The sequence below is a fragment of the Anguilla rostrata genome, chromosome 8 (genome assembly GCF_018555375.3).
Source record: "Anguilla rostrata isolate EN2019 chromosome 8, ASM1855537v3, whole genome shotgun sequence".
NCBI classification, from domain to species: Eukaryota; Metazoa; Chordata; class Actinopteri; order Anguilliformes; family Anguillidae; genus Anguilla; species Anguilla rostrata.
The window spans coordinates 1,561,403-1,588,834 of NC_057940.1; the positions used below are offsets into that span (position 1 = coordinate 1,561,403).

A 27,432-nucleotide genomic window follows, 5' to 3' on the forward strand; every position below is an offset into this window, starting at 1 on the left:
GTCTGGGTAGAGTTTGTGGTGCTTTTAAAAGAATGTTAAATGGGTTTTGCTTTTTTATGGGCTTGAAAGCACAGCTTGCTCAATGCACCTCTGGAGTTTTTTTTTTTTTTTTTTTTTAAACTATTTTGACATGCTGCCTATGATAGATGATTTTAACTACAGTAATAATCCAAGCATGTTTTATTCAGTTTCACAGCACCTGTTTAGGCATACATATATGGGCAAATATAAAACTGTTACAATATAATGTATAATACATTGCTGTGAAATACGTTGAAAGCATTGCAATATCTGAAATTGTAAATAGTTTGTGTATTTGCATAATTAGTCCAGCTGTATATTGTAAAGCATTTCAATATGTTTTCTGGTCTTAATATATATATTCCTATATACTTCAGTACCTTCTATTTTTAATTCAGGCATAGATATACAGGCTGGGATACAGAATTGCATTAATGTTGTTATCTGATGTGGAGAGACTGCACACATTCCTTCAGAAAAAAAAGATAAAATAAGTTTTTAGACATATTTACTAGTGAATTTGTCCACAAAAACAGGCATTTTTGCCAGCGCTGGTATGTAAATAAGAAGAATATATGAATTGCAATTTTAAACTACAGCTCTGTATCCACCGTAGGGGACCCGCATTGGCACATATTAACACACACAGGTCACCACTGGAATCATCCACTTGGCTGTTCTCTTCAGCAATATCAATGGAAGAAATCAGATCTTCATAGTTATTTGTCCAATGTTTGTGCATAATTTTGTGTTCTTTTCTGCTATACAGTGATTGATGTCTCTATATTGTGTTGCCAAGACGACAGCTTTGGTTTCTGTTACTTCTGTCACTACAGGCAATGTCTCTTTTTTTTTCTTGACGAACAAGAGATAAACCACACCACTGCCAAGTGTAGTTTCAGTAAGAGAATAGCTTTACCTGTTCTGTGATTTACACGGTAAAGGTCTGATTTGGTTTGGTCTGGAACACATATTTCAGGATTCTGCACATCTTGGACATTACAATGAGGTGTTCCACAACGATCTAAGGCTGAAATGTTCATGCCATCACTAAAACAGGTATTTGTATTTTTATTCATTTATTTCTATTAATATAATTCTATGGTGTGTGTGTTTGTGTGTGTGCACTCCGAAATGCACTTGTCCATACACCATTGTAATCCTTTCCAGAACAAATTTTATATGTTTATGTTACTTATATTATTGTGTTTACAATGCTATTTTTCCTTAAAAATAAAATAAATAAATAAATAAAAAATAAAAAACCTAGCCACACTTTTTCATTTAACATCGATGTCCCTAAACAAATATGAAATTACATACTGAATGTACTACCCTTATTTAAATGTTTTTTATGAATGAGATCAAATTCTCATTTCGGCGATTTGTACGGACGTTTTCCGGTGTGCGCAGGAAGTGAGAGCCGCTGCGCTTCCGGTACATTAGACATGGCCGAGAATACAATAACAGTGACCGTTGCCTACGGTAAAGTTTTTCTGTGGTTTTCCTTGCTTAGTTTCCGTATTTTTACGTCTTTATGCAAACAAAACATATTGACTTCGACATAGCTTTTGCATAACGTAGGTTACTCCCGTATGTTAAGTTATAATTTCGATTCGATTGTCTGGTTGTGCAAACCAAGTTGACCGCGAGTTCGTTCTTGTGCAAAATGTCTTTTTTTGTTGGCTAACGTGAGAGACTCGATCTTTTTGAAGTAGCGACAATGCTCGTCTGTGTAGTGTGTTGGAGGTGGGAATGTTTAGCAATGATCGTGTTCACATACCTTTCGTACTGTCGCAGGCACAGCCAAGCACAGCATCACACTGGCGGGGAAGGACGGGGCTGAGCCGGTTTTGAAAGATCTGTCAGAAACGCTCGCCGAAATGACCGGCGTCCCCATACCGTCGCAGAAAATCATTTTCAAAGGTGAGTTGCAAGCTGGCTTTTTTGCGATGACAAATTTGTATTGATCTGTGCGGAAAGCGGAGCGAATTTGGTCACGTATTTCTAGGCTAGTGTGCTGGGCGGATTAGCTAGTTGAGGCTACCAACTTGGATTCATGCACGCTAACACGAAGTTTGGACCTCGGTCTTACTGTTTATTGCCCGGTTGGACACGGGGCTGAGCAGTTAGTGTTTGTTTGGGTCTCTTAACTTTAGGCGCGATCTAATTTGCACAAGTTTGCATTTGTTGAATCCGTTGGTCGTTCCGTTTGCGCTCTCTGCAGGAAAGTCACTACGGGAGATGGATTCAGCCCTATCCAGCTTTGGCGTGAAGCAGGGCTGTAAACTAATGATGATAGGAAAAAGGGTGAGTCCATTAATTTGTCAAGCCCTTTCATTACAGTGGGAGAAAGGTAACTTAATATGTTGGTATATTGTTATTGATTCATAATGTTTGCATGTTATTTTATGTCTGCGTGTTGAACGGGTTGTTTTAGATACCCAATTACTTTGTATTTTCGTGGTTAATGTTAAAAGCCAAATTAAGCAAAGTCTGTTATCTTCGTACTAAACTGAAGTACAAATACGTACATTTACACTTAGTCCTCAGAACGGTTAACTCAGATCGCAGAAAAGCAGATGTACACGTGTGTGTGGTTATAATCGGGGTTAAATTCTCTGACGTTGTGCGCCTGTTCTCCACGACAGAACAGCCCAGAAGAGGAGGTGGAGCTTAAGAAGCTGAAGGACATTGAGAAGTCCGTGGATCTGACGGCCAAGAAGCTGGAGAAAGTGGATGGAGAGCTGACTGGGTTAAGGAACGTGAGTGCAGTATTTATTCTCTTAAAAAAAAAAAAAAAATTTTTTTGGGAGGCCTATTTAGAACTGGCAGTTGTGCAAGACTTTTTGGTCTGTGCTATACCATCTGCAGCTGAAGCTGTGTGATCCTCTGATGAGTCCATGAGCCAGGCAATATTTTCCACACAGTGTACTGTGAGAGAGTTCGTGCCGTGAGAGAGATGGTTCTGTGAGAGAGATGGTGCTGTGTGCAGGTGGGGCCACACAGTGTGCTGTGAGAGAGTTTGTGCTGTGAGAGAGATGGTGCTGATGTGTGCTCTTCGATTGGCTGATGTGTGTAACAGGGCTCTCTGTGATTGGTGGACGCGTGTAACTGGGCTCTCTGTGATTGGTGGAAGCGTGTAACGGGGCTCTGTGATTGGCTGCTGGGCCGTGTCTCAGGGCTTCCTGGCGAAGGACCTGCAGGCCGAGGCTCTGAGCAAACTGGACCAGAGAGTGAAGGCGGCAGCCGAGCAGTTCATGAAGATCCTGGAGCAGATGGACACCATGGTAATGCACCCGTTTTTGGGGAGGGACAACCACAATGATTGACAGTTATTTGACATAGTTTGAGAGACTCGTATGCAGAGCGATTTACATGTTTTGAACTTCAGTGTGACAGCTTACCTTCACAGTCACATATTGGCGAGTAACAAAAACCTGAGGTGAAAAATAACTGCAGTCCTCTCAGTTTAGGTTTTCTCACAAAGGGAAGGAGTGTTTCAGAGGGTGTGTTCAAACCCCTTCTGAAATGATTCTCCATTTCAGACCTTCCCAGAAAACTTCAGCGACTGCAGAATGAAGAAGAAGGGGCTGGTCAAAACGGTTCAGGTGAGGGAACACCTTGGGAATCACAAGCCTGCAGGACCGGAAGGGCTGCAGTGTCTGCTGCTGTTCAGTGTGTGTAATTTAACCCTTTGAAGAGTAGGTTTTTTGGAATGGTTTATTTATTTATTTATTTATTAAGAATGCTAAGTCAGTGTTCTAGAACTCCACTGCTTTCAGTTACCAGTAGCGATTGTGACATCAGCATTAGAATGTTCAGTTAAGAGCATTCTAAACACATATTTGTGACCTCACATCTTAAAGGGTTAAGTCACTGGAGTTAAACCTGCATTCACTGCAGCCCTCCAGGACTGGAGTTAAACCTCCAGACACTGCAACCCTCCAGGACTGTAGTTAAACCGGAGTTTGGTGAAGACTGAGCTCCCTGGTCTGGAGAAAAGCTGCTTTTGTGCGTAACCCTGCAGTCAGAGGGCACTCCGATCTTCACGCCTGTTCTTCCGTTGTGCTTTTGCAGGATTTCCTCGCTCAGTGTGACCGGATCGAGGCAGGGATCTCAGACCATCTGGCCAAGATACAGTCCAAGAACCTCGCCCTGGCCGACTGAGGAAGAGTGTGATAAGGAAGACCTCCCTCTCCCCTCCCCGTGGTCCCCAATCCACTGCTCTGTGAGCAGAGCTAAATAGAGACTGGTGCTCCGGGTTCGAGCAGCTTATTTATCTGACTGCAGGAAAAACCCTTAATATATTTTTATGGAAATTACTATTTAAAACCATCTCCAAAAAAACACCGTAACAAAGATAGCACCACCAAGATATTCTTGGACAGTGGAAAGACAGTGTGTGGTCCTCTTTTTTTTTTGTTGTTGTTGTCTTGCACTGACATATTGACAGATTGTGTGACTGATCACAGAACTCCCCTGTGTTTGTGTGTTTTAGCTGTGTGGGCAACGTGTCAATTTGGCCTTTTGTTCTGAGTAATGTACCTGCAAATAATAATGTGCCCTTTTTTTTTTTTGATGTTAGGACTGTAAGCGTGCATGACGTCACACATTAAGTTGTGTGATGTCATAAATAAGGAATCGGCAGTGTTCCGCAGGAAAGCCGTCTGTGCTGAACTGGCTCCGCCCCATTTCATCCTGTAATCAGCTGTCCATTTGAACGCCTGAAAGGGGAACTACACCCTAATCTGATGTTACTTTATTTTACTGATCTGTCCACTTCTGAATTGCGGCTGACCAGATGCTTTACTTGGGAAGTCCTGCGTGTGGAACAGGCCAGTGACTGCTGTGTGTGTGACTGCAGCACTGAGAGGGTGTGACTGCTGGTGTGAAATATGTCGCTCAGCCTTGTTCTCAGGCCTGCTGTACAGTAAACTCTTTTTCTTTCTTCTCAGAATCACGTTTTCAGTGGACAGATCAGATTTACCATCGACGGTTGATTTTGGGGGAGGGGTGCAGTTTTTAATTTGGCAAGACGGTGCAGCAGAGGTTGTGGTTGTGGCACATGCTCAGTGCACCCTTCCCCAAATCTCCTCTCCTCGGGTGTTAGGAGTGCCCAAACCCCGAACCCTGTACCCCACTTTGCCACAGCTGATCTCAGGGTGCATTGTGGGGGCCAGTCTGTTACGAGATCTCATCCCAACTTCTGGTCATAATTTAGCCCTATTCCAGTCAGTCGTGTGATCTGACACGTTTGCCACGTCACCAGCAACAGCTGCAGACTTTACTGTGGTTCTGGTATCCGGGTGAACCAGCCCTTGGGTACTCAGCCGTTTAGAAATAATTGGTTCTGAATAATTGTTTGGAACAAAAGCCGGCATACAGGCACGGACCCTCCTGTACTGGAGTTTTGTTCTGTTAACTGAACCAGCCTTGATAAAGCTCCATGTGTTATTTAAGGAGGTGCACGTTGTTGGAGCCTCCCCATCATGATGACCTCCGACCCCAGGATTTCACATGTATTCTGAACGAAAGGAATATTGGAGTGATCAGCGCCAGGTCCATTGCTGTACCTTCAGGGTAGTGTGCAATATTCCCCTGCTGTCTGTGTGCACTGTTGTGTCCGAGTGATTCACTATTAAAGGCCTTCTCTGAGGGGTGGCTGTACAGTACTGTGTGTGTGTGGCTTCACTTTAATCTTCCAATCAGAGCAGAGATCTCTAACTCCAGTCCCAGAGCAGGGATCTCAAACTCCAGCCCTGGAGCAGGAATCTCTTAACTCCAGGACTGGAGCAGCACCAGAACCAGCAAAGAATCCGATCTGCACATCCACACAGGTCAGATCCAGAGAAACGGAAGCGAATGTGATTTGAATGCTACAAATGAAGGCAGTGAACGGAAGTACTCCAATGTGGTTACAATGATGACTGACGATTCAGGTTTATTTACCAGTACCAGTAAGTCAATGTGGACCATCAATCAAAAAAAAAAAAACCCTTTCCCCCTCCCCACTTTAAACCATTAGAGCTTTTTTTAAAAAAAACAGGTCAAAATGAATGGCTTGGGTTGATAGCACTTTATTTCAAAATTTATCGGTTACAAAATGTAAAAGTCCAGCTAAACCAGGTCATGAGATCAACAGTCAGTTTAATTTATTTATTCATGAGTTTCCTTCATATTTTCCCTTTTCTGTTTTCACATTCAGGAATGGGGTTCACATGCACAGCACGCACACACACACACCCCGCCTTCTGCTCCCGAGACCCGGTGACGTTTCTTTTAAACTCAGTGTTACTTCATGTTTTTAAATATGATTGACGGGTGAAACTTCAAAAACCGGACAGGAGGAGCAGAGAGGCCAAGTTATCTTTTTACCTCAGGAGTTCCACAGTGGCGCCATTTTGTTTAGCATCCCCCCCCCCCCTTCCCAAACCTCGTTCTGTGCGTGGTGTTCTAATAGGTAAGAACCTGGATGAGCACGATGTGTCTGACCGTAAAGAGGAGGAGAGGGGGTGGGGAGGTTTTTTAATTTCTCCGCCCCCGCGCTAGGCTAGTCGTCCTTGTCCTTGGCGCCATGCTTCAGGATCCGGGTGAAGGCCACGTAGTTGAAGTTGCCCTTCTTGTCGATTGGCGCCTCCCGGAAGAGCTCGTCCACTTCCTCGTCCGTGAAGCGGTCGCCCATGGTGGTCAGCAGCTCCCGCAGGTAGTCCTCCTGGATCACACCTGGGGAGACACGCACGCACACACACACGTATGCGCACACGCGTGCACACAAACACACACACGCATCAGGTCACCTGGGCAGGTTACGGGACATCCCGTATCAACAGAGCGTTCTGTTTCTGGTTCTACAGCGAAGCGTGGCTACGGCCACAGATCTGTCCTTGGCCATAAAGTCATTATGATTGTTTGTTTTTTTTTGGGAGGGTGGTTACATAATCGTTCCCAGCGCGAGGGCGTTCCCAGGCCCATCTCGTGGGGGGGGGGGGTGGGGGGACAGGGGGGGTAGATCCAGGCGCACTCACCTGTGCCCTCCTCGTCGAAGCAGGCGAAGGCGTTCCGGATGACGTCCTCCGGGTCGGTGCCGTTGAGCTTCTCGCCGAACATGGTGAGGAACATGGTGAAGTTGATGGGGCCGGGGGCCTCGTTCATCATGGCCTCCAGGTACTCGTCTGTGGGGTTCTTACCTGTGGGACACAGAGGCAAATATCCCTTCACCTGCCACGATGTGCTGTGATCACTTAACAGGAGTGGCATAAAACATACCTAGATGCAGGGTAACAGAATGCTAATCTTGCTAGCTAGCCAGTTAAACTGTTGTAGGCTACTTTCTTTTATGCGTTTTTGAAGCTCATTTCCTGGTCTTGTTGAGAGACGTATATCACTAGCGCCACTAGCACAGTGGCTCCAGTGTAGGTGTTTCAGCCACCCGTTTCAATGCAAGTCAATGGTAACAATGCGGCAAAAATACGAAGTCTATGCTGTTCATGCTATTTGGACAAGACGGAAATACTTTTTGGACGAATCAGGGACAGTTTGCATCACTGCCGAGTCGCTGTCTCACGCACTTAGTGGACGACCGGACTTTGCCCATATAAGCCACAAACTGCACTTCCCGGGCTTCAAAACCCTTTTCACCAAGCCCATGGAGAGTCAATGGGTGACGTCACGTGACGACTTGGTCCATATTTGTCCCCACAGCCTAGGCTCCGCCCCCTCTCCCAGCTCACCCAGCGAGGCCAGCATGTCGTGCAGGTCCTCCTTGTCGATGAAGCCGTCGCGGTTCTGGTCGATCATGTTGAAGGCCTCCTTGAACTCCTGGATCTGCGATTGGTCGAACATGGCGAAGACGTTGGAAGTGGCCCTCTGGGGCCTCTTCTTCGTGGTCTTCCCCTTCGCCCGTTTACTCGACATTTTGGCTCTTCCGTTTTACCTAGAGAGGTTTTTAATAGGATTGGATTTTATTTTATTTTTGGGTTAAAATAACTGCTTTGTGCATAAAATGCATTTATACTTCAGCCCAGAAGGGAGTCTTTAAAAACATTTTTAAAAAACGCTATGAAAACATAAGTTACAAAAATACCAACATTTATGAGTCAAGCATTTAAAATCAAATCACAGTGGCAAAATTCAACACAAAAATATAGCCTACACACTGAGAATAGCAAATATCCTGACAACAGCAAGTACTGTCCATCAGACTGGTAATGTGGTCAGTCAGGTGTATGCAAATTCGGAGGATTAATAAAGGATTTATGTCCGTGTAAGAACATAAGGCCTGATGGCAAGAGGCGGCCATTCAGCCCATCGAGGCTCGCCATTTTGCCTCCCATCTGGACCAGGGACCTCAGACTCCAGGGCCTGTCAATCATTTCAGCTCTCCTTATAATCAGCAGCAAATGCAGGGCATGGAAAAGAGGTGTGGGTTTTTTTTAGCCAATTGGTGAGCTACATTAAGCTCTGCTGAAATGGGAACCAGCAGAGGCCGCCTGCAGGCCTCCCAGACTGGAGAATGAGATTCTGGGCATCTAAAGAGCATCCAGCACATAGCAGCAAGCCTGGACTTCGGCAAGAGTCCACACCAACTATATGGGCTGGGAACATGTTTCATAAATTAACATGATGAATTAACCATTTAGATAATCTGCAAACTGTGCTTGGGAATGCACTACTATAAAATATGTTTTATTGCAGGTGGGCCCACACTTGTAGAATGCTGTAACCACAGGGAAACAGGAAAGCATTATGCCAACAGAAGGAGTGATCTACACCCCCAAAACCGCATTCAGCACTGAAATAAGGAAGCCACAGCGAAATCGGGACTGTTGCCAGCTGTACCCCAGGCTGTGGAACCAGGACATCCCCGTTTAACACCACATCACACAGTGCACAGGTGCTGACACACCTGCAGCGTTAAACCGGTAAGAGGGGACAGCCTTTCCGAGCAAAAATCTACACGTGCACGCAAAATGCGCTGACGTCATCAAAAATGACCTCATAACCACACACAGCAATAGCAACGTGAATTAATCAGACACAAGAAAACAAGCAAAACAGAAATCTAGTTTCTCATTCAAATGAAAAGGTTACCTTATAAACCAAAGGACGTCTGAGCTAATATGCTAGGAGTCATTAGTCTAGTACAGATAACTCCTAAAATAAAGGAAAAACTTGAGGAAAGGAGGAATGTAAAGTACTCTGAATGCAGGTGCTTCTCCTCACAGGTGTGGTCCCTGATTTAATTAACCACTCAAACATCCCAGCACCCAGGTTGTGCATGCAAATTCTAGGGAAACCTAGCAGCCCATTATTTTGACTATCGTGCTTAAAAGAAAACATCTCAGCAACTCCGAACGACGGATGTTTGTTTGGCGACATTTGGCTGGAGCTTCGGCGACTAAAGACTGCTGATCTGGTCGATGTTTCACGAGGAACAGTGGCTAAGGTGATGTTTGCACGTCGAAGATAACGACCTTAACCGGGGGCAACTGAGGTCGAAAGATCGTCGACCGTGATGTCCGTAAATTAGTTTAGCGATGCATGGCAAAACTGATAAGCGACTTTTAATCAATTAACTGCAAATATCAACCTAGTCCCGGAGCAAACATTTTCGTCATGAACAATCGATCAAGAACTTTACAGAGAGAGTCACTATTGTTTGCGTTTCACCTTTATATTAGCAGTTACCTGTATGTCGCTTGTACATCCACATCACCATTTTAAACGGCGAAATATAGGCTGCCATTCGTCGTTAACACAAGCGAGCTACAATGCAGAAACGCTTTCTCCTTGACAAGCCTTCGTGAAATTCATCAGCTGGTTAGTAACTTGGCCAACGCTGCCTGGTTCAGTGGTGCAGCGAGTCAAACCAGTCAGCCCATTCCGTAGACGGCAAGCCCATTCAAGGCACCGAGCCCGCGGGGCAGACATAATTAGATGCTAGCTCACTAATCCCGTCTGGTCATCGCCGATACAAGAACGCGGACAATTATAGAACGATTACTACATATGCACGTGATCACATATCTAGTTGCACTGTCAGGTACCTAGGTAACCAAGCAGGATTCTCTATAAATTATTTGACTATCATAAACACCCATGGTGAGGTTAAAATAAAGTGTTAGCCGACCGGCTACACAACAACATCAATATCCCAATTACCGTTAGGCCCGTTACCTCCACATCATACATCAACCACAGTTCTGAAATTGTGATATCGTGACACATTTGACAGCTTTAAGATCACAGACTTAGAGGAAATACGCAGTCTCGTTAACAAAATGTTCAAACCTTCGTGACACGTACCTGATACCCGACACAGGACAAGTTTATCGAGGACAGATCCCTGCCTTTTCAATAGAGCCCTAAACTTCCGGTTACGGCCTGGAACAAACCATGATTAACAGTGTCGGGGGTCAAGGACACTAATAACATTGTCAAATATTAATCGTACTGTGAAAAATGTACTATAAATATTTTGTAATACTATATTTTGACGAGTTTGTGTACTATAAAGAGTAATTCTGGCTATTCAAAGAACTCAAATTACCTATCTTTTCATGGTCTGTTGGTTTGGTCCTCTATGTCCCACCTATCCAGTGAACCGTACCAACAGCTGTACATCCAGGATCAGTTTTCCCAATGAACAGCTCATTGGTTTTTCCCACCTCTCGCTATGACTCTATACTACACGATTCTCGTTATGATTCATTTAGCATTTTGAGAGAAGATCCCATCTACACCCGAGTGACCCCTTTGCTTGGGAGGATGGATCAACGTTGTCAGATGTACGCAGATTAACGCATCTAGAATGTGATATCAAATGACAACAGGTGAGTCCTATCCAGTGAGTAATAGGGATATCATTGAGCATTATTCCACTTCTGTATTCCCCACCCCCTTTTTTAAAGGTTATCAACAGACTTTAAAAAATCAAATACATTTACATTCACATGTGCAATATTATGGCTCAGTCAGATGGTTGCCTGAACAAACAAGACAATTACAGTTCTTGGGACTGGATGAGAGCTTATTTTCAATGGCCAGTTTAGGTCTTGGAAGCAAGGTTTGTAAACTCCTATCCAATCAGTGATTTAACACACGCACTGAAACACAAAAAGCTGTGCATTCTACTGTGAAATAAATGTAAAAATTGCGGCACAACCTCAGACAACTGAATATTTCAAGTTGATTGCACTTTTTCCCAATTATAAATGACTTCTTAGAATATAAGATCCCTGCTAAGATCATTTTCAGATAGGGTACAGATGCAAAACACAGAAAACTAGGAAATTTGCTTTGTGTTGCCACTAGAGGGAAGCAAAACTCTTTCCCGAATTTGGAATTGAGCACTGCTTTTCATTTAGCTCATTTATGCCACAGAGCTGACCCTGCAGATATAGTTCTAATTCTCTCCCACCACCAGCACTGTCACAAACCCACCACAGGACCAGTGACATTGTCCGGCATATGGCAGAAGTGCAGTGTTATGGGCGGGGAATTGTGTTTTGTAAGTCAGAGGTTGCAGGTTTTGTTCCCAGATGGGGCAGTGCGGTTCTACCCCTGAGCAATGTACTAACCAAGTTCTACTCTAACACTGACGTTATAAGCGTTATGAGATACTCTTGTCCAGATAGATTTACATTTACTGTACGTACAATCCATTTATATACCTGGATATATTTACTGAAGCAATTCTATTTAAGTACCTTGCTCAAGGGTACAACAGTAGAGCCCCATTAAATATTTAGGTCAGGGCTGCCCAACCCTGTTTCGGGAGATCTACTGTCCTGTAGATTTTCATTTCAACCCTAACTTGGCATTGTTAATTAACTATTAATTAGCAGCTGCTCTAGCTGTTGAATGGTGTGCTTTGTTAGGGTTGGAATGAAATCCTACAGGACGGTAGATCTCCAGGAACAGGGTTGGGCAGCCCTGCTCTAGCTGTTGAATGTGATGTGCTTTGTTAGGTTTGCTGCAGACTGTATGCTTCTGAATGCATCCTCCAGAATACCACCTGTTTTGAAAATTAAGGTATTATTATTATTATTATTATTATAATGCCTCCGGGTGGGGTTGTGCACCCCTGATTGAAGCTCTCCGTGAGACAGGGTGGTGAGGACTTGGGGGAGTGGGGTGGGGGAGTTCGGGGTGTGGGGGGTGCTGTCAGGGGGACGGTGACGAGGGGCAGACAGATGTCACTGAAACGAGGGCCGGGAGTCCAGGGCTCACTTTATTTTGGTGACGTGGGGGTGGGGGTGGGGTGGGGGTGGGGGGGGACTGGTACATGTAAGGCACCAAAAATATGTGTTACCTCCTCCACTACCCCCACCCACCCACCACAGCAGTCTCCATGGAGCAGTTAAACAGCACCTTGGAAGTAGGGGGGGGGGTGTTTTGGAGGATTTCAGATGGCTGTCCTATATGATCAGGCCCTGTTTATGAACCTTCTCAGAGTAGGGTTGCTGGTCTGAGATCACACTTATTTGAAATAATGAACTTTAGTCATGTAGTCGCTTGCAAAATGGCTGCAGTCCGCTGAAAATTTGGACTGTCACACATGTTTTTCCCGGTATTCCGAACAAAATTATTTTTTCGTACAATTGCGCATTTTTGGTTAGTGTGTTTTTCTGAACATTTCTGATGGAATCTGAAAGATCAGGTCTGACAAAGATTCTGTAAGATATGATCTGTCACAGCCACTCTGAACTCTGGGACACACAGATTATCTGAGGTCAGGTCTTTATGACGGCAATCCTTAAATCTGGAACACAGAAATGATGTAAATCTGCTCTACCACACCATTCCCTACTGAGACTATTAACTGTCAGGTCTGTGACATTCACATTCAGCGCTGAAAGGTTCTCAGATCTTATTGGAACATGGAAATGTCCAAGAAGGTGGTACAATGGAGTCTAACAACCATTCCTTCAGTGTCTGTGGCATTTACCTCCTGGCCAATGGGAGACCAGGTCAGGCTGGGAATTATTTCACATCACATTCCTGAGGAGTTCCCTGCCATTGAGCATTGAGTTTTATGAGCACAATGAATGAACTATCATTCCAAAAGTTAGGAAACAACTTAATGGCCAGGTAACAGTCAGGGTGAGATTTCATTGGTTTACCCCCAATTCGATTAACCTTATTGGTGTGTGTGGTAGAAAATACATCTTATTCGTCACAATTTTGTCCTTTCACAAGTACCAACAGATTTAAAAACAAAATGTGTGTTTATATCAACCAATGATTAGGCGACTATACGATGGAACCAATTCTGACGCTCCTCAACGAGCTAATCTCGGGATTATTCAATTACACCTCACCACAACAAAACAAACATTTTGAGATCCAAAAGATTTTTTTTTTCATTCTCTACTGTAAGTGTGTCTGAGTAGGTGACTTGAGCTTCCCTTTCTCCTTGGCGGCTATATTTAACGGGGTCTCTTTCCATAAAAGGTCGCGACTGTGTCCCCGACATTCTGCCGAGTGGCCGCGTTATTTTTGCCCCGCGGAGCAGAATCCTGTCTGCCGCTCCGCTGCCTCGCGCCGCTTTGCCCGGATTCGCTCGTAGTTGCCTGCTTTTGGAATTATTCATATCGCTTCATTTTTTTTCTTTTTTCCCACAAGTTGGTATCGTTTCTGTTTTGGTAAGTGGCAAGGCGCAAGTGAAAGTCAACTCAAAATGTTTATTTTTTCCTTGTGAAATGGATGCTGTGTCGTTAGCGTTACATAATTATATTACAGTCACGATTATTATTTGCATGTTTACGATTTTAAGTTATTTGCGGATTAACAGTAACTGCTGCATTTAAAACTGCCTGCTAATATTTTTTGGCTGCGTGGTGTGACATGTAGAAGCTAAGTGCATTTACGAGGAAGTTTTTCATTATCTACTGTTCTGTCAAACAGGACAAAACTTGATTTCTGACCTACGGGTTACTGTTAAAGTAGGTTTTTATGTACCAACATTGCACCAGGCAAAATAGACTCTATGTAAAGATTTATGTATCTCAACAGCAGTTCCTCCACATTATTTTAGCATTTGTCATTTGGCAGTGTAACTCATGTGAAGACATTTGTAACTCAGTTTTGACTGCAAATATAAATTAAGACCAGATGTGAAAGTTCAGATATTGATGGTAGAAGAGTTTCTCCACGAACCTCACCAAACCTGCTGAGAAAAAGCTTAACTTTTCTTTACTGTGCAAATCTAATTTAGCATTTAGCATTACACCGCGGATTGGAGACAAGAAAATGATTCATAGTTTCCTTGTGTTTGAAGACGAACGCTGTGGTCAGTAATTGGTTGCTAATGACAAACGCTCTGAAAAGCCTCCCTTTCCAGTCTGGACGACAACGGCTGGAAATATCCACTTGAAGGATTATATGTTTTAGAAAGAACAGGGTTTTTTTCTTTGAGATTTTGGGGCCAAGATTCAGCCCCTTTGCAGCTGAGCTGAAAACCAAAAATAAGGACTCACTGTGTTTCCATGGATGAGCAAACAATATATGATTGGCAGAGTTTTCTACCAATAAGCTGAATTTATTCAGTGGCTAACAAATGCAATGGAGCCTGTCACTGAGGTTTGTGAAGGGTGTAGGCCTACCTAACTCTGACCACCTGTCGGAAGAGATGTCCCATGTGACCATTGTTATGCTAAAGGACTGAACTCCACTGCGGGTTAATCTCTGCAATATGGCAAAATGGGAGGTCTGGAGATGTTCTTTCAGATAAATGTTGATAAATTGCTTTGAAATGGGACCTTTTTTCAGAATGGTTAAGTTTTGGATTTGGTACGCAGTATCTGACTAACTGCATATGTGGAATAGGTGGGTTTTTTCAAGTAAATACCATATATTTACTTGAAAATAATATAACTCTAGTCTGCATTATAAAATCCTATGCTGAAAAACATATGAAAATATGTTGCTTCTAAAAAAGAAAAAAGAAAAAATAAGGCTTACTGAATAATTATTGACTATAAGGTATATTCCATACAGTACTTTAAATTACAACATTTGTAAGCCTGCTGTGGTGGAAATGTAATTAGTATTGTATCTCCAATATAATCTTTCACAGACATAGTGGAGTTGTATATGTGGTGTGAGTCAACGTGCCATCTAGCCAATAACTAGCCATCTAAACATAATATTTGTTTTAATGATTCTTTAATCATTTTAAAGCATTTTACCCTAAATAAACCTATTGCATTACACAGTGCTAATTGATTTTATAATTAATATAACCTATTTATTACAGTTGTTCAAAACACTTGAAAACACTTTGAAATGCAAGCTTGTAATGCTTTCTAATAACTGCACTAAAACAGTTTTGTTACTGGTAACATTGCTACAACTGACAGTATTTAGTTGACAGCCATGCGCTTTAATTCACAACGCAATGTAAAACCATAATTGCAGAAACGTAGGTCAGAGGGTCTCGCAGAATTCGGGCTCGCAGACGGAACCGGGCAGGATGTCAGGATCCACATCAGTCTCTCACGCGCGCCATCACCGGCGCGCCGAGCGCCGCGTGCAAAGCAGCAAGGTGGAGAAGTCCGTGAGCCAGACTCACCAGTCCAGCAGCCGCGTCTCCTCCGCGCGCTACTCCAGCGGGTAAGCGATTTCACTTTCAGAATGCTGCTATAGAAACGGAGCCGCTTAGCCAAACGCCAGTGCTACGCTTTGCAATATTTCTTGCAAAATATAAAATGCGCAGTTGATGTCAAAAAAAGAGCGCGCATCGTATTGTGGCTTTCTCGCTTCGCACGGAGTAGGAACTGAAATGACTTCGTTAGCTCTAACACGCACAACGCTGATGCCAGCACCTCTTCAGCTGTGCGCTTTCTGGCGCGTCTGTCGCGTGCGCTGTGTGCGCCAGAGTCTGTGTCGTGGTCTACTGAGTGTGAACCATAAAACAAATATATATTCAAGTCCTTTTTCGTACGTGTTATGCTTTTTATGTTTTATAGAAGTGAATGGGCATTGGCCAACGAAGCAAAACCGTCGTATGTAGTTCAGAGAGTTCAACCTCCAGTCTGGAGGGCTGCAGTGTCTGCAGGTTTTTAAGGATTTCTTTCAGTGAGTGGCCTGTCATTCTAGGCCTTGGAAACAAGCTGAGTGGGACTCTTCAGTCAAGCGAAGCCTTAAGTGATGCTCTTAAGTGCTGAAACTAATGGAATCAGCTGCCAGCCCTGCGGGACTGGAGACCGGTCCCTGACATAGATGGTGTTAGTGAGTCTGTGTGCAGGTGGTAACATAGACAGCCCCAGTGGGAGAATAATATGCTTTCTGCAGCCCTATCGTCTGTTCATTAGTCCCTTTGGGCTGTAATGAGCTGGTGTGAAGAGCAGGGGGTGGGGGTGGGGGGGGGATCAGATGGGGCGTTTGGAATTCGGAGCTCGCTCGCCCCCTTTTTGAGCGGTTTGACCCCGGGGCCCCGGCAGCGCCTGTCCCGTATGCGAGCGGGCCGTCCTGGGACTCTCTCCCTCCTCTCCGGTTTCTGCGCCGAAGGATGGGGAAATCTGGAACAGGAAGCAGCGGTCCGCACGCAGCAGGTGGTCAGCTGATCTGCGTTCATCCCACAGCCGAACCTCGTCTCGACTACCTTGTCCCGAGCGGCAGATGGCGCACTGTTGTGGCAGAGGGGCGCAGTGCGAAATCGAGGTCCCTGTACAAATGCAGTCTCTGCGGGCCCCCTTAAAATTGTAGACCAAAGTAAAACTTTCCAGTCCAGCCCTTTCGAGTGACCCCCGCGTGCCCCCACACATGGATAGTCAATTTCTCTATTGCCGCCCCCCAACACCTGTGACGTCCCTATGCTGCCATGGCGATCTGCTGAAACGTTGCCGGCCCGGTAGCCATGCCGACGGCAGGCCATTGAGAGGAGCTAGTGACAGTGGACCGTTGAAGGCAGCTGGAGGGCACCACGTGCCGATTGGAGAAAGGCTTGTGTCACGTGGTGAACGCCGTGCTAAGCTACGCAGTGATGTGCTGAGCACTGGTGTTCAGGCTGCTTGTGTTTGAGTTCAGAGCGCTGTGCCAGGGACTGTGGTGCTGGCAGGTGCAGAATGAGGTTCCCATGGCAGCAGTCCAGAGTTATTACTGGATGGACCGATGGACTATTTCTGTAGGGCAGGGAGGTCACACATAACAATACTGTAAGACCAGTGGGGCATGGCTGCAGGTGATCTGGTTGGCTGATTCCTTACAGGTAGAGAGGCCTTGTGCAGAAGTGTGTGTGTGTGTGTGTGTGTGTTTGTGTATTATTGAATGTGTTTTTGGTGTCTTCCCCTTTATATTGGCATGTGCGTGTTTTTCCTGTGCGACCCTTCTGTGTATGTATGCATATTTTTGGTGTCTCCTTACTGTATGTTGGTATGTGTGTGAATATAAGCCTCTCCATCTTGCATGTTATAAAGTGTGTTTACAGGTCTTATTTTAGCTTGAGCTCCACCCTTGGCTTGTGTGTGTTTCTGCTGTGCACTTCTGTAGCCTTACTGTACAGTACACTAAAAGACTAATTGTCTTTGTACTCACCTGAAATTAGATGCGTTCATAGTGCAATTGGAGTCGTGAGACCTGAGAATGTTGCTCCATATTTTTTTTGTTCTACTTCAGCCCATGAATCACACGCCCCTGGTCTTTTTAAAAACCTTTTTATATTCTGTCCGCATGGCAGCATAGTTATTATTGGGCTGTGCTTAAGTTGGGATGGCAAAAAAATGTAATTGAAATTCCAGTGTGTTGGTTCTGCCCACCCCCCTGCTCCTGGGTGGAAAGTCCCCCCAGTGTATGCCCCCCCCCCATGTATCGCACACCCCCATGCCCACCCCCCCAGTGTAACAGCCCTCCCCATGTATCGCCCACCCCCCCAGTGTAACAGCCCTCCCCCAGTGTATGCCCCCAGTGTAACGGTCCATCTGCTCCCCATTCCAGACCCGGTGACCGTTTCCCTCTGAGCCTCAGGGATTGGTTTGGGAATGTGCCTGGATAATATCCGTGTGCCGAGTTACACTGTGTTACACGGGCCATAGTGAGCTCTGGGGTTTAGTGCATAATAGGTGCTAATACCGGAGATCAGGGGTAAACTGTGGGCTACCTGAGACCAACTGTCATTAGCGGTCAGACTCTGCTGGCCTGTCACCCCCCCACTGGTCGTACGAGCTCTGTGCTGTGATGTGCCTCCCTCCTTTCTTTCTGTAAACTTTTTAAACCCCGTGTAGAGTAGGTTTTTGGAATGTTTTTCGAAGTCAGTGTTCTAGAACTCCACTGCTTTCTGTTACCAGTAGTGATTGTGACATCAGCATTAGAATGTTTGGTTAAGAACTTTCTAATTGCATATTTGTGACCTTAAGCCTGATTTTTACATGGCCGCATGATCATTTCCACATGTGTCACATGACGTTTTGCATTTATAGTTCAACAATGGCCTGTGGGGAGGGTCATTTTTGTCATACGACACTTGTCGATAGAGTTGGGTGAGGCTTAAATTAGGCTTTACTGAGTCTGTGGCTCTGGGTGTGACTGGCTTTAGGAGCTGGTCTGCACTCATGCTGTTCTATAGTGTCACTGGAGAGCCTTGTGTGTTTTCATTTTTACAGGCATTGTAGTTTATCATGATGTCTTCACTGTTGTTCCTTTGAGCTTCTCAGGAGATTCTGAAAGACAGATCACACAGCTTGGATGCCTGTGGGATGAGCTTGTGCAGCTCTTATGCAGTGCAGTGGAAAAAGCTGCTTCAGGTCTATTCTCAGTAAAGTTTCCAAGTCAGCTGGGAAAGGTGATATAGGGCGGTAACTGTGGTGTGTGTGTGTGTGTGTGTGTGTGTGTGTGTGTGTGTGTACTCTTTCTCTCTTCCTGTAACTCTTGAAGCTGTGTGTGTGGTGCTTGTAGATGCTGCTTAGCTGAGCTTTTTAACACTGAATGAATGTGAAATTGTACGAACCAGCTTCTCTAGCCTTACTATAGTGTTGCTGTTGATGCATTTGAGAGGCACCAATAAGAGGAACCTCATCATAGCATGATATTGTTTTCGTGCTTCTGGTTTCTCTTGGTATGTCACTGAATATTTGCACTGGAAATGCCCCCAGTAACCCATAATAAAAATATCTCCTCTGGCAAATGCTCCAGTGTTAAAATACTGATGTCACACTGCAGGCACATAAAAAAAGGAAAGGAGATATAACAGCCATATTATTGTCGTTTTCAGAATGCATGCAAAGTTTGAATTTGCTCTCCAAAGTTAACTGGCAACGTGCACCTTGTTGAACAGGTACTGTATCTGGTTTACTAGAAGTCTCTAAAATCTCTCTCTGACTCCAGAGTTCCCTTATTTGAATTGGTGCTTTGAGTCTTTCTTTAGACAGATGACCAAAAATGCGTGACTCCAGGGGTCAGAAAGTAAAAGTCCTGTCTCGTGTTTCTTCCACCCATGAATTCAGCCAGCTGATTTCACTCATTAGTGTTCTAGTGTCCTGGCTGAAGAATTTTGCTGATTAGAAAATCCAGGTGACTGGAACACAATGCTGGGGAGGACTTTGGCTTTCTGGGGTTGCCAGCGGTGCTGGCGGGGGGATTTAGGCGGGTGTTGTTTGCCGGTACCCTGCAGGATGAAGGCCTCTCTGCACTCCATGAAGGGGCAGGAGGTGACCCTGAGGGCCCTCCCCCAGAGGGTCAAGCCTTTCTGCCTGGCTGTGGATGAAGACACCGAGATCATTGGCTACGTGGTGCCAGCCTTCAGGACCCGGTCTGTACCTGACACACCTGCACACCTGTGCGCCTGCACACCTGTACAGTTACTGACCTCATTATGTTCACCTGCAACTACACACACCTGTGCAGTTACTGACCTCATTATGTTCACCTTTGCAACTGCACACACCTGTGCACTTACTGTCCTCCTTGTGTTCACCTGCAACTGCACACCTGTACTCTTACAGGCTGATGATGTCATAATGATGATAATGATGTAATACCGGCTGTGCTGACTGTCCCTGCAGTCAAGCGCTCGTTCAGGAGGAGGCTGATGATGTCATAATGATAATGATGTAATGATGGCTGTGCTGTCCGCACAGTCATGCGCTCGTTCAGAAGCAGGCTGATGATGTCATAATGATAATGATGATGTAATAACGGCTGTGCTGTCCCTGCAGTCATGCGCTCGTTCAGCAGGAGGCTCACGAGGAGAGCCTGGGGCAGATCGCCATGAGGCAGATGTTCTCCCGACAGACGGAGAGCATGGAGGTGCAGCAGGTGCACAGGGTGGAGAAGAAGAGCAGGGAGGTGATGATAAGGGAGTCCGCCAACCTCATCACCCTGAAGAGAAAGGTGGGAGCAGCACAGACACGCAGAACAGACACACACAGAACTGACCGCTCGCACACAGAACTGACCTCTCCCCCAAAGAACTGACACACAGAGCACTCCTGAAAGTCCCGTAAGACTCTTTCTTCACACAGTGGCATCATCCCTGTGTCAATGGCAAAGCTGCTGGAAAGTGCTCTAAGTCTAATAGGAACACATCCATTGTGACTTCCCCATGTGAGGCTTCTCAGATACTGTAGATGCACTCTGACCCCTCCACCCCCGACCCCTGACCTCCCCTCCCTGACCCCAGATCCTTGAGAAGGAGGAGTTTGAGAGGAAGATGAACAAAGACAGTCTGACTCACACCCCGGAATTTATAGTGAAGCCCAAGTCGTACACCGTGTGGGAGAACCAGACCGTGAAGCTGCACTGCACCGTAGCGGGCTGGCCCAAACCGCGCGTGACCTGGTGAGTGTGTCAGAGAGAGAAACCGCGCGTGACCTGGTGAGTGTGTCAGAGAGAGAAACCGCGTGTGACCTGGTGAGTGTGTGTGAGAGAGAGAAACCGTGCGTGACCTGGTGAGTGTGTCAGAGAGAGAAACCGTGCGTGACCTGGTGAGTGTGTCAGAGAGAGAAACCGCGCGTGACCTGGTGAGTGTGTCAGAGAGAGAAACCGCGTGTGACCTGGTGAGTGTGTGTGAGAGAGAGAAACCGTGCGTGACCTGGTGAGTGTGTCAGAGAGAGAAACCGCGCGTGACCTGGTGAGTGTGTGTGAGAGAGAAACCGCGTGTGACCTGGTGAGTGTGTGTGAGAGAGAAACCGCGTGTGACCTGGTGAGTGTGTGTGTGAGAGAGAAACCGTGCGTGACCTGGTGAGTGTGTGTGAGAGAGAGAAACCATGTGTGACCTTGTGTGTGTGTCAGAGAGAGAAACCGTGCGTGACCTGGTGTGTGTGTCAGAGAGAGAAACCGTGCGTGACCTGGTGAGTGTGTCAGAGAGAGAAACCGTGCGTGACCTGGTGAGTGTGTCAGAGAGAGAAACCGCGCGTGACCTGGTGAGTGTGTGAGAGAGAGAAACCACGCGTGACCTGGTGAGTGTGAGAGAGAAACCACGCGTGACCTGGTGAGTGTGTCAGAGAGAAACCACGTGTGACCTGGTGAGTGTGAGGGAGAAACCACGTGTGACCTGGTGAGTGTGTGAGAGAGAAACCACGCGTGTGACCTGGTGAGTGTGAGGGAGAAACCACGTGTGACCTGGTGAGTGTGAGGGAGAAACCACGTGTGACCTGGTGAGTGTGTGTGAGAGAGAAACCACGTGTGACCTGGTGAGTGTGTGAGAGAGAGAAACCGCGTGTGACCTGGTGAGTGTGTGAGAGAGAAACCGTGCGTGACCTGGTGAGTGTGTGTGAGAGAGATGGACAGAATGCAGAGCGCAAAAAAAACAAGAGAAGTGTGATCTCTGTGGAAACACGCCCAGTTGTGGAATTTAATGTACAGCACATTGCCCGAATGTATATATCAGTTACACAGAGGTCTGATTTGTGGACTGTATTGGATGTGAGTGTAAAAAAGGCCTTAACCTCTCCTCCTTTCTCCTCCTCCTCTCCCCTGCACTCCCGTTCACACCCAGGTACAAGAACAATGTGTGCATCGACCCCAAAGCTCACCCTGAGAAGTACACCGTGGAGAGCACCTACAACATGCACTCTCTGGAGATCAAAAAGTAGGCCCAGCACCCCCACACCTGCAGCTATGACCTCACTTCCTGTTTGCTTGTTTTTTTGGTTTTCTCTAGGGTTTTTGTGATTTTCTCAGGTACAAACCTACAACTCCAAGTTGCTGGAGTTGTAAGTTTGCTTTCAGGTTGCATGGAGGTATATAAACCATACAAAAAATAGGCAAGCTCGCAGCATTACATATTAAACACATACTGTACAGGCAAACACACACACAAAATACTGCCGTCCATTACTCTGATATCTCAGCCTAGGCAAACCACTGTTTTGTTTTTTTTTTTTGCATTGAAGAAGCACGTATTGGTTAGATTTAAACTGTTTTTAGTTTAAGATTAAGAAGCATGTTCTGTATTTGAGTATAATAGCTTACATACGATGTAGAGCTGTATGTGTGTGAGATACAGCCGGGCCCTGAGCAGACTGAGAGAAGTGTGTGTGTGTGTTTGGTTTGTTTTTAAATGTGTGTGTGTGTGTATATGTGTGTGTGTGTGTTTGGTTTGTTTTTAAATGTGTGTGTGTGTGTGTATATGTGTGTGTGTTTGGTTTGTTTTTAAATGTATGTGTGTGTGTGTTTCAGCTGTGCGTTTGAGGACACTGCTCAGTACAGCGCCTCCGCTCTCAACATCAGGGGCGGGATCACAGCCGTCTCCTCTGTCGTGGTGAAAAGTAAGTTTACACTAACTCTGCGAGCCTCTCCTTCAGAACCACACATGCGCTTGTTCACACACACACACACACACGCACACATGCATACACTCAACACACATGCACACATACACGCACGTACTCTCGCGCACACACACTCTTACATACACACACACACCACACACAGTTCCTCAGCAGAGTCTTTGTTGCAGCAGTGGAGTTGTATATTTCAGTGTGTTTACAGCCTTGTTGTGAAAATAACTCTCATAATATCTCTTATTTTAAGGATACAAGGAAGATGTGATTCTTCATCCAGCGAAACCACGTAAGTTACACCCCAGTCTTCTGATTCAGATTTAATAGATGCTTTAATTTTAAGCCAAAGTAAGGAGGAATCTTGAAGGAACAAGTAATAACTGTAGGCTGCAGTACTGATCTCTCTCTCTCTATTTCTCGCTCTCTCTCGCTCGCTCTCTCCCCCCCTCCCTCTGTCTCTCTCTCTCTCTCCCCCCTCCCTCTCTCTGTTCTCCAGACGGGTTCTGTGCAGAGTTCGGGGTCACGTTTGAGGCCCACATCATGGATAAGTTTTCGGTGTCCTTCGGGAGGGAAGGCCAGACGCTGAGCCTGGGCTGCACCGTGGTAGTTTACCCCACCGTCAAACGCTACCAGCCGGACGTGCTGTGGTATCGCAACAGTAGGTGGAAGCGTTGCCCGGGTTACGCTGTGCATCGGGGATGGCAGGCGGAGTCTAGTATAGATGTACTACAGCAGGTGGAGTCTAGTACCTGGAAGGTGGGAGGAGTCTAGTACAGGTATAGAAGCTGGAGTCTAACACAGGTACTACAGGAATAGTGTAGTACAGGTATGGCAGGTATAGTCTAGCACAGGTATGTCAAGTGGAGTCTAGTACAGACATATCAGGTGGTGTCTAGTACATGTATAGAAGGTGGAGTCTGACAGGTATGACAGGTATAGTTTAGCAGAGGTATGTCAGATGGAGTCTAGTACAGACATGGCAGGTAGAGACTAGTACAGGTATGACAGGCATAGTGTAGTTCAGGTGTGTTAGGTTGAGTTGTAGACTGAATGTAGTACAAGCAAGATGGTGGAATCTAAGTATCTCTAAGACCCCGCCCCCACCCCTCTGCACCAATCAGATACCCTGCTGAAGCCCTCTAAGTGGGTGTCGATGCACTGGAGTGGGCAGAAGGCCAGCCTGACGCTGCCGCACCTCAACAAGGAGGACGAGGGCCTGTACACCCTGCGGTCACACAGTCGGCTCAACTCCACTCCGCCTACGTCTCGTCCGTGAGCCGCCTCGTGCTGCCTCACTGCTCCGTTCCGTGCAGCGTGAGCGATCCACGGCTCCGCCCCCATGGTGCTGACCTCACATGCTCCGTTACCGTGGCTACAGCGTGGGCGAATCCACCGGGGCTCCGCCCCCACGGTGCTGACCTCACACGCTCAGTTACCATGGCTACAGAGAGGGTGAATCCACTGAGGCTCCACCCCTCTGGGAGGGGCATATTGCTGGATTTAAGGTCAACACAACGCCTCTTCATTCATTGAATTGCCCCAAATTTGCTATGCTGACCTGTCATTTCAAATACATTACCTAAGAACATAAGAACCGTGATGCAAGAACAGGCCGTTCAGCCCAACAGTGTCTCAGAGGAAGAGCGCTGAACTGGGATCAGTTTTGTCCTTTCGACTCCTAATGGATAGGGCTGGGATATAGATAGGGGAGGACTGATCTTAAATCAGCGCTCCTACTATGAGATGCTTCCTGAACATGGTCTCTGGTCTGGGATCAGTTTTACCTTTGAGCTCATAATGGACAGGGCTGGGACATGGACACAGATCCAGGGATCAGAACAAACAGGCCCAAGGCTTTGTGCTTTCGGGACGCTGGCCCTTTAAGTGACATGCCTCGTATCCAGTTACACGCTGTGGGGCCTGACCTATGTCTGACCTATATCTGCCCCCCGGGACCACATGGGGGGGGCGAGCCTTAAAGAACAGAGCTGTGAAAGGGCTGTGTTGAGGGGGGACACAGAGGTGTCCCCACAGGGGAACATACTCAGGGTTTTATGTGGTTAACACAGGATGGGTGAGGGGATTTGGGTGTGAAATAGTGTGTGAGCACAGTTTTAGGACCCAGAGCTTGATTGAAAGGGGAACACATGGGGCAGTAACTCAGCGTGTGAGAGCCTGTCACACCCAGAATTAGAACCCACACAACCGCGTGTGTGTGTGTGTGTGTGTGTGTGTGTGTGTGTGCATGCGTGTATGTGTGCGTGTGTGTGTGTGGGGGTGTGGGTGTCGTGGACATTGCACATTACTTTAAATATGTTTTTGATAAAATGTCACAGTCTCTGATAGCACATTGTTTTATTTCTAAAATCTCTAATGAAGAATTAAAATGTGCATGTGGTTGTGTCTCTCATATCACTTCCCACACGGATTGTCACCGCGCCTCAGATTTCTCGATTTAACGAGCTGTCAGTGGGAATAGGAAACGGGGGCGGCTCCGTTTTCCTGGTCGAGCCGTAAGCAGGGAAATAATGCCTCTGTGTCTCTCTCTCACTCTCTCTCTCCCTCCCCCCGTTCTCTCTCTCCCTCTCACTCTCTCTTTCTCTCTCTCTCTCTCTCTCTCTCTCTCACTCTCTCTCCCTCCCTACCTTTCTTCTCTCTTCTCTACTAGCTTCTCTCATCTCTCTCTTCTCTCTCTCTCTTCTCTCTCCTCTCTCTCTCTCCCCCCCCCGCTCTCAGATGCTGATGTGGAGGTAGAGGGTGCCCCCGTGGCCCCTCTGGACGTGCACTGCCACGATGTGAATAAGGACTACGTGGTGGTGACATGGAAGCACCCGGCAGTAGAGGGCGCCAGCTCCATCCTGGGCTACTTTGTGGACAGGTCAGCCTGCGGTCACATGACACTCATTACATAACACCGTTTCCACAATGGCTGCCAAACTCCAGTCCTGGAGGGCCGCAGTGTCTGCAGGTTTAACTCCAGTCCTGGAGGGCCGCAGTGTCTGCAGGTTTAACTCCAGTCCTGGAGGGCCGCAGTGTCTGCAGGTTTAACTCCAGTCCTGGAGGGCCGCAGTGTCTGCAGGTTTAACTCCAGTCCTGGAGGGCCGCAGTGTCTGAGTTAACTCAGTCCTGAGGCGCTGTCTGCGGTTTAACTCCAGTCCTGGAGGGCCGCAGTGTCTGCAGGTTTAACTCCAGTCCTGGAGGGCCGTAGAGTCTGCAGGTTTAACTCCAGTCCCGGAGGGCCGCAGTGTCTGCAGGTTTGACTCCAGTCCTGGAGGGCCACAGTGTCTGCAGGTTTAACTCCAGTCCTGGAGGGCCGCAGTGTCTGCAGGTTTTTGTGGTTTCCTTTCCAATCAGCAGCCAGCTGAGGTCTTGGAAACCACATGGGTGGACTCCTTAGCCAATCAGTCACTGAAATTAATCACTGAGGGGCTGAAAAACATAAAAATCCGGCAGACACTGCTGTCACATGCATGGGGTGGAATATAAATAATGTGTGGATGTGTGTGGGGGTGTGTGTGTGTACATGCTAATCTGTGTGTATGTGTGTGTGTGTGCGTGCGTGCGTGCTAATTTGTGTGTGTGCGTGCGTGCGTGCGTGCGTGTACATGCATGCTAATGTGTGTGTGTGTGCATGTGTGTGTGTGCTAATGTGTGTGTGTTTGCTCCTAGGTGTGAGATGGGCTCCTCCTACTGGGCCCAGTGTAACGATACGCCGGTGAAGTTTGCCCGTTTCCCGGTGACGGGTCTGGTGGAGGGGCGCACCTACTCCTTCCGCGTGCGCGCCATCAACCACTTCGGCATCAGCCACCCGTCCCGAACCTCCGAGCCCGTGCTCGCCATGGACCGTCGACCGCGCGCGGGTGAGCTGCGACCCGCCCGTCCGTCCCACGTCCCAAACCCGCCCTGTCCGTGCCCACGTCCCCAAGCCCGCCCCTGTCCGTCCCAGTCCCCTGTCCCGCCCCAAACCGTCCCCTGTCCCGTCCCCACGTCCCCCTGTCCCGTCCCCAAACCCCGTCCCCCTGTCCCCAAACCCTGTCCCGTCCCCAAACCCCGTCCCCTGTCCCGTCCCCCGTCCCCAACCCGTCCCCCTGTCCCCACCCTGTCCGTCCCAACCCCGTCCCCTGTCCCGTCCCCACACCCCGTTCATGGGCTGCTTTTTTCCTTAGAGATCCCAGTGAGCTCCATAATGTGTGGGACAAAAAAATGTGCCTAAAAATGCCCTTTAATAAAAGCTGAGAATCTCAACTTGTATGTGAATTGTTTGATTACAAATTTAACTTTGGGGATTACAGAACCAAACCAAGAAAGAAAAAAAAGTATTTGTCCCAAACATTATGGACTTCGCTGTATGTAAAGCTTCAGTGAAATCGGTGACAGTAGAGATATCTCAGTAGAGTTAGCTCAGCTGAGAGCTGGAAGAGATGCTAATAAACATTAAACCTGTTCCCTGACAGAGCCTCTGCAAGTCGAACAACCAGTGTAATGTATCCATGTGTCCTTATGCATGTGTGTATCTTATCTCTTCCTGTGTCGAAGGTCATCCCTTGGCCCCGTGGACCGCGCAGATCATTGTGACTGAGGAGGAGCCTGCAGGTGAGTGGGCTCAGGTGTTTATTAGCTGTGAATAGGCAGGTAATGCATGCTAATAATCAGGGCGGTGTGGACAGTGTATAGGTACCTGAGAACA

General features: G+C 46.8%; 3 protein-coding genes across 6 annotated transcripts in view; 2 read left to right on the forward strand and 1 right to left on the reverse strand.

Moving 5' to 3' along the window:
- Nucleotides 1-1,384: 1,384 nt before the first annotated feature.
- Nucleotides 1,385-5,696, forward strand: bag1 (BCL2 associated athanogene 1). Of its 2 annotated transcripts, none has more exons than XM_064345756.1 (7): nt 1,385-1,506; nt 1,822-1,947; nt 2,249-2,331; nt 2,673-2,786; nt 3,204-3,311; nt 3,570-3,632; nt 4,102-5,696. In XM_064345756.1, exons 1-7 carry the CDS (start codon nt 1,470-1,472, stop codon nt 4,189-4,191), a joined length of 621 nt encoding a protein of 206 aa, XP_064201826.1. In that variant the 5' UTR covers nt 1,385-1,469; the 3' UTR covers nt 4,192-5,696. The 2 variants fall into 2 exon arrangements, with proteins under 2 accessions (XP_064201826.1, XP_064201827.1); XM_064345757.1 differs by lacking the exon at nt 1,385-1,506 and adding an exon at nt 1,512-1,601.
- Nucleotides 5,697-6,085: 389 nt separating this feature from the next.
- Nucleotides 6,086-10,424, reverse strand: myl12.2 (myosin, light chain 12, genome duplicate 2). Of its 3 annotated transcripts, none has more exons than XM_064345758.1 (4): nt 10,330-10,424; nt 7,755-7,957; nt 7,050-7,211; nt 6,086-6,747 (listed from the first exon to the last, which is right to left on the reverse strand). In XM_064345758.1, the coding sequence occupies exons 2-4, from the start codon at nt 7,936-7,938 to the stop codon at nt 6,575-6,577; spliced, it is 519 nt and encodes a 172-aa protein (XP_064201828.1). In that variant the 5' UTR covers nt 7,939-7,957; nt 10,330-10,424; the 3' UTR covers nt 6,086-6,574. The 3 variants fall into 3 exon arrangements, with proteins under 3 accessions (XP_064201828.1, XP_064201829.1, XP_064201830.1); XM_064345759.1 differs by lacking the exon at nt 10,330-10,424 and adding an exon at nt 10,186-10,207; XM_064345760.1 differs by lacking the exon at nt 10,330-10,424 and adding an exon at nt 9,115-9,135.
- Nucleotides 10,425-13,505: 3,081 nt separating this feature from the next.
- Nucleotides 13,506-27,432, forward strand: part of myom1a (myomesin 1a (skelemin)) — a 34,727-nt gene continuing 20,800 nt past the window's right edge. The window contains 14 exon segments of the mRNA XM_064345761.1: nt 13,506-13,670; nt 15,445-15,639; nt 19,634-19,771; nt 20,178-20,352; nt 20,642-20,799; nt 21,959-22,051; nt 22,642-22,730; nt 22,996-23,034; nt 23,242-23,403; nt 23,867-24,013; nt 24,230-24,250; nt 25,482-25,623; nt 26,415-26,605; nt 27,282-27,338. Of these exon segments, the coding sequence (XP_064201831.1) occupies nt 15,500-15,639; nt 19,634-19,771; nt 20,178-20,352; nt 20,642-20,799; nt 21,959-22,051; nt 22,642-22,730; nt 22,996-23,034; nt 23,242-23,403; nt 23,867-24,013; nt 24,230-24,250; nt 25,482-25,623; nt 26,415-26,605; nt 27,282-27,338 (1,552 nt within the window). The 5' untranslated portion in view covers nt 13,506-13,670; nt 15,445-15,499.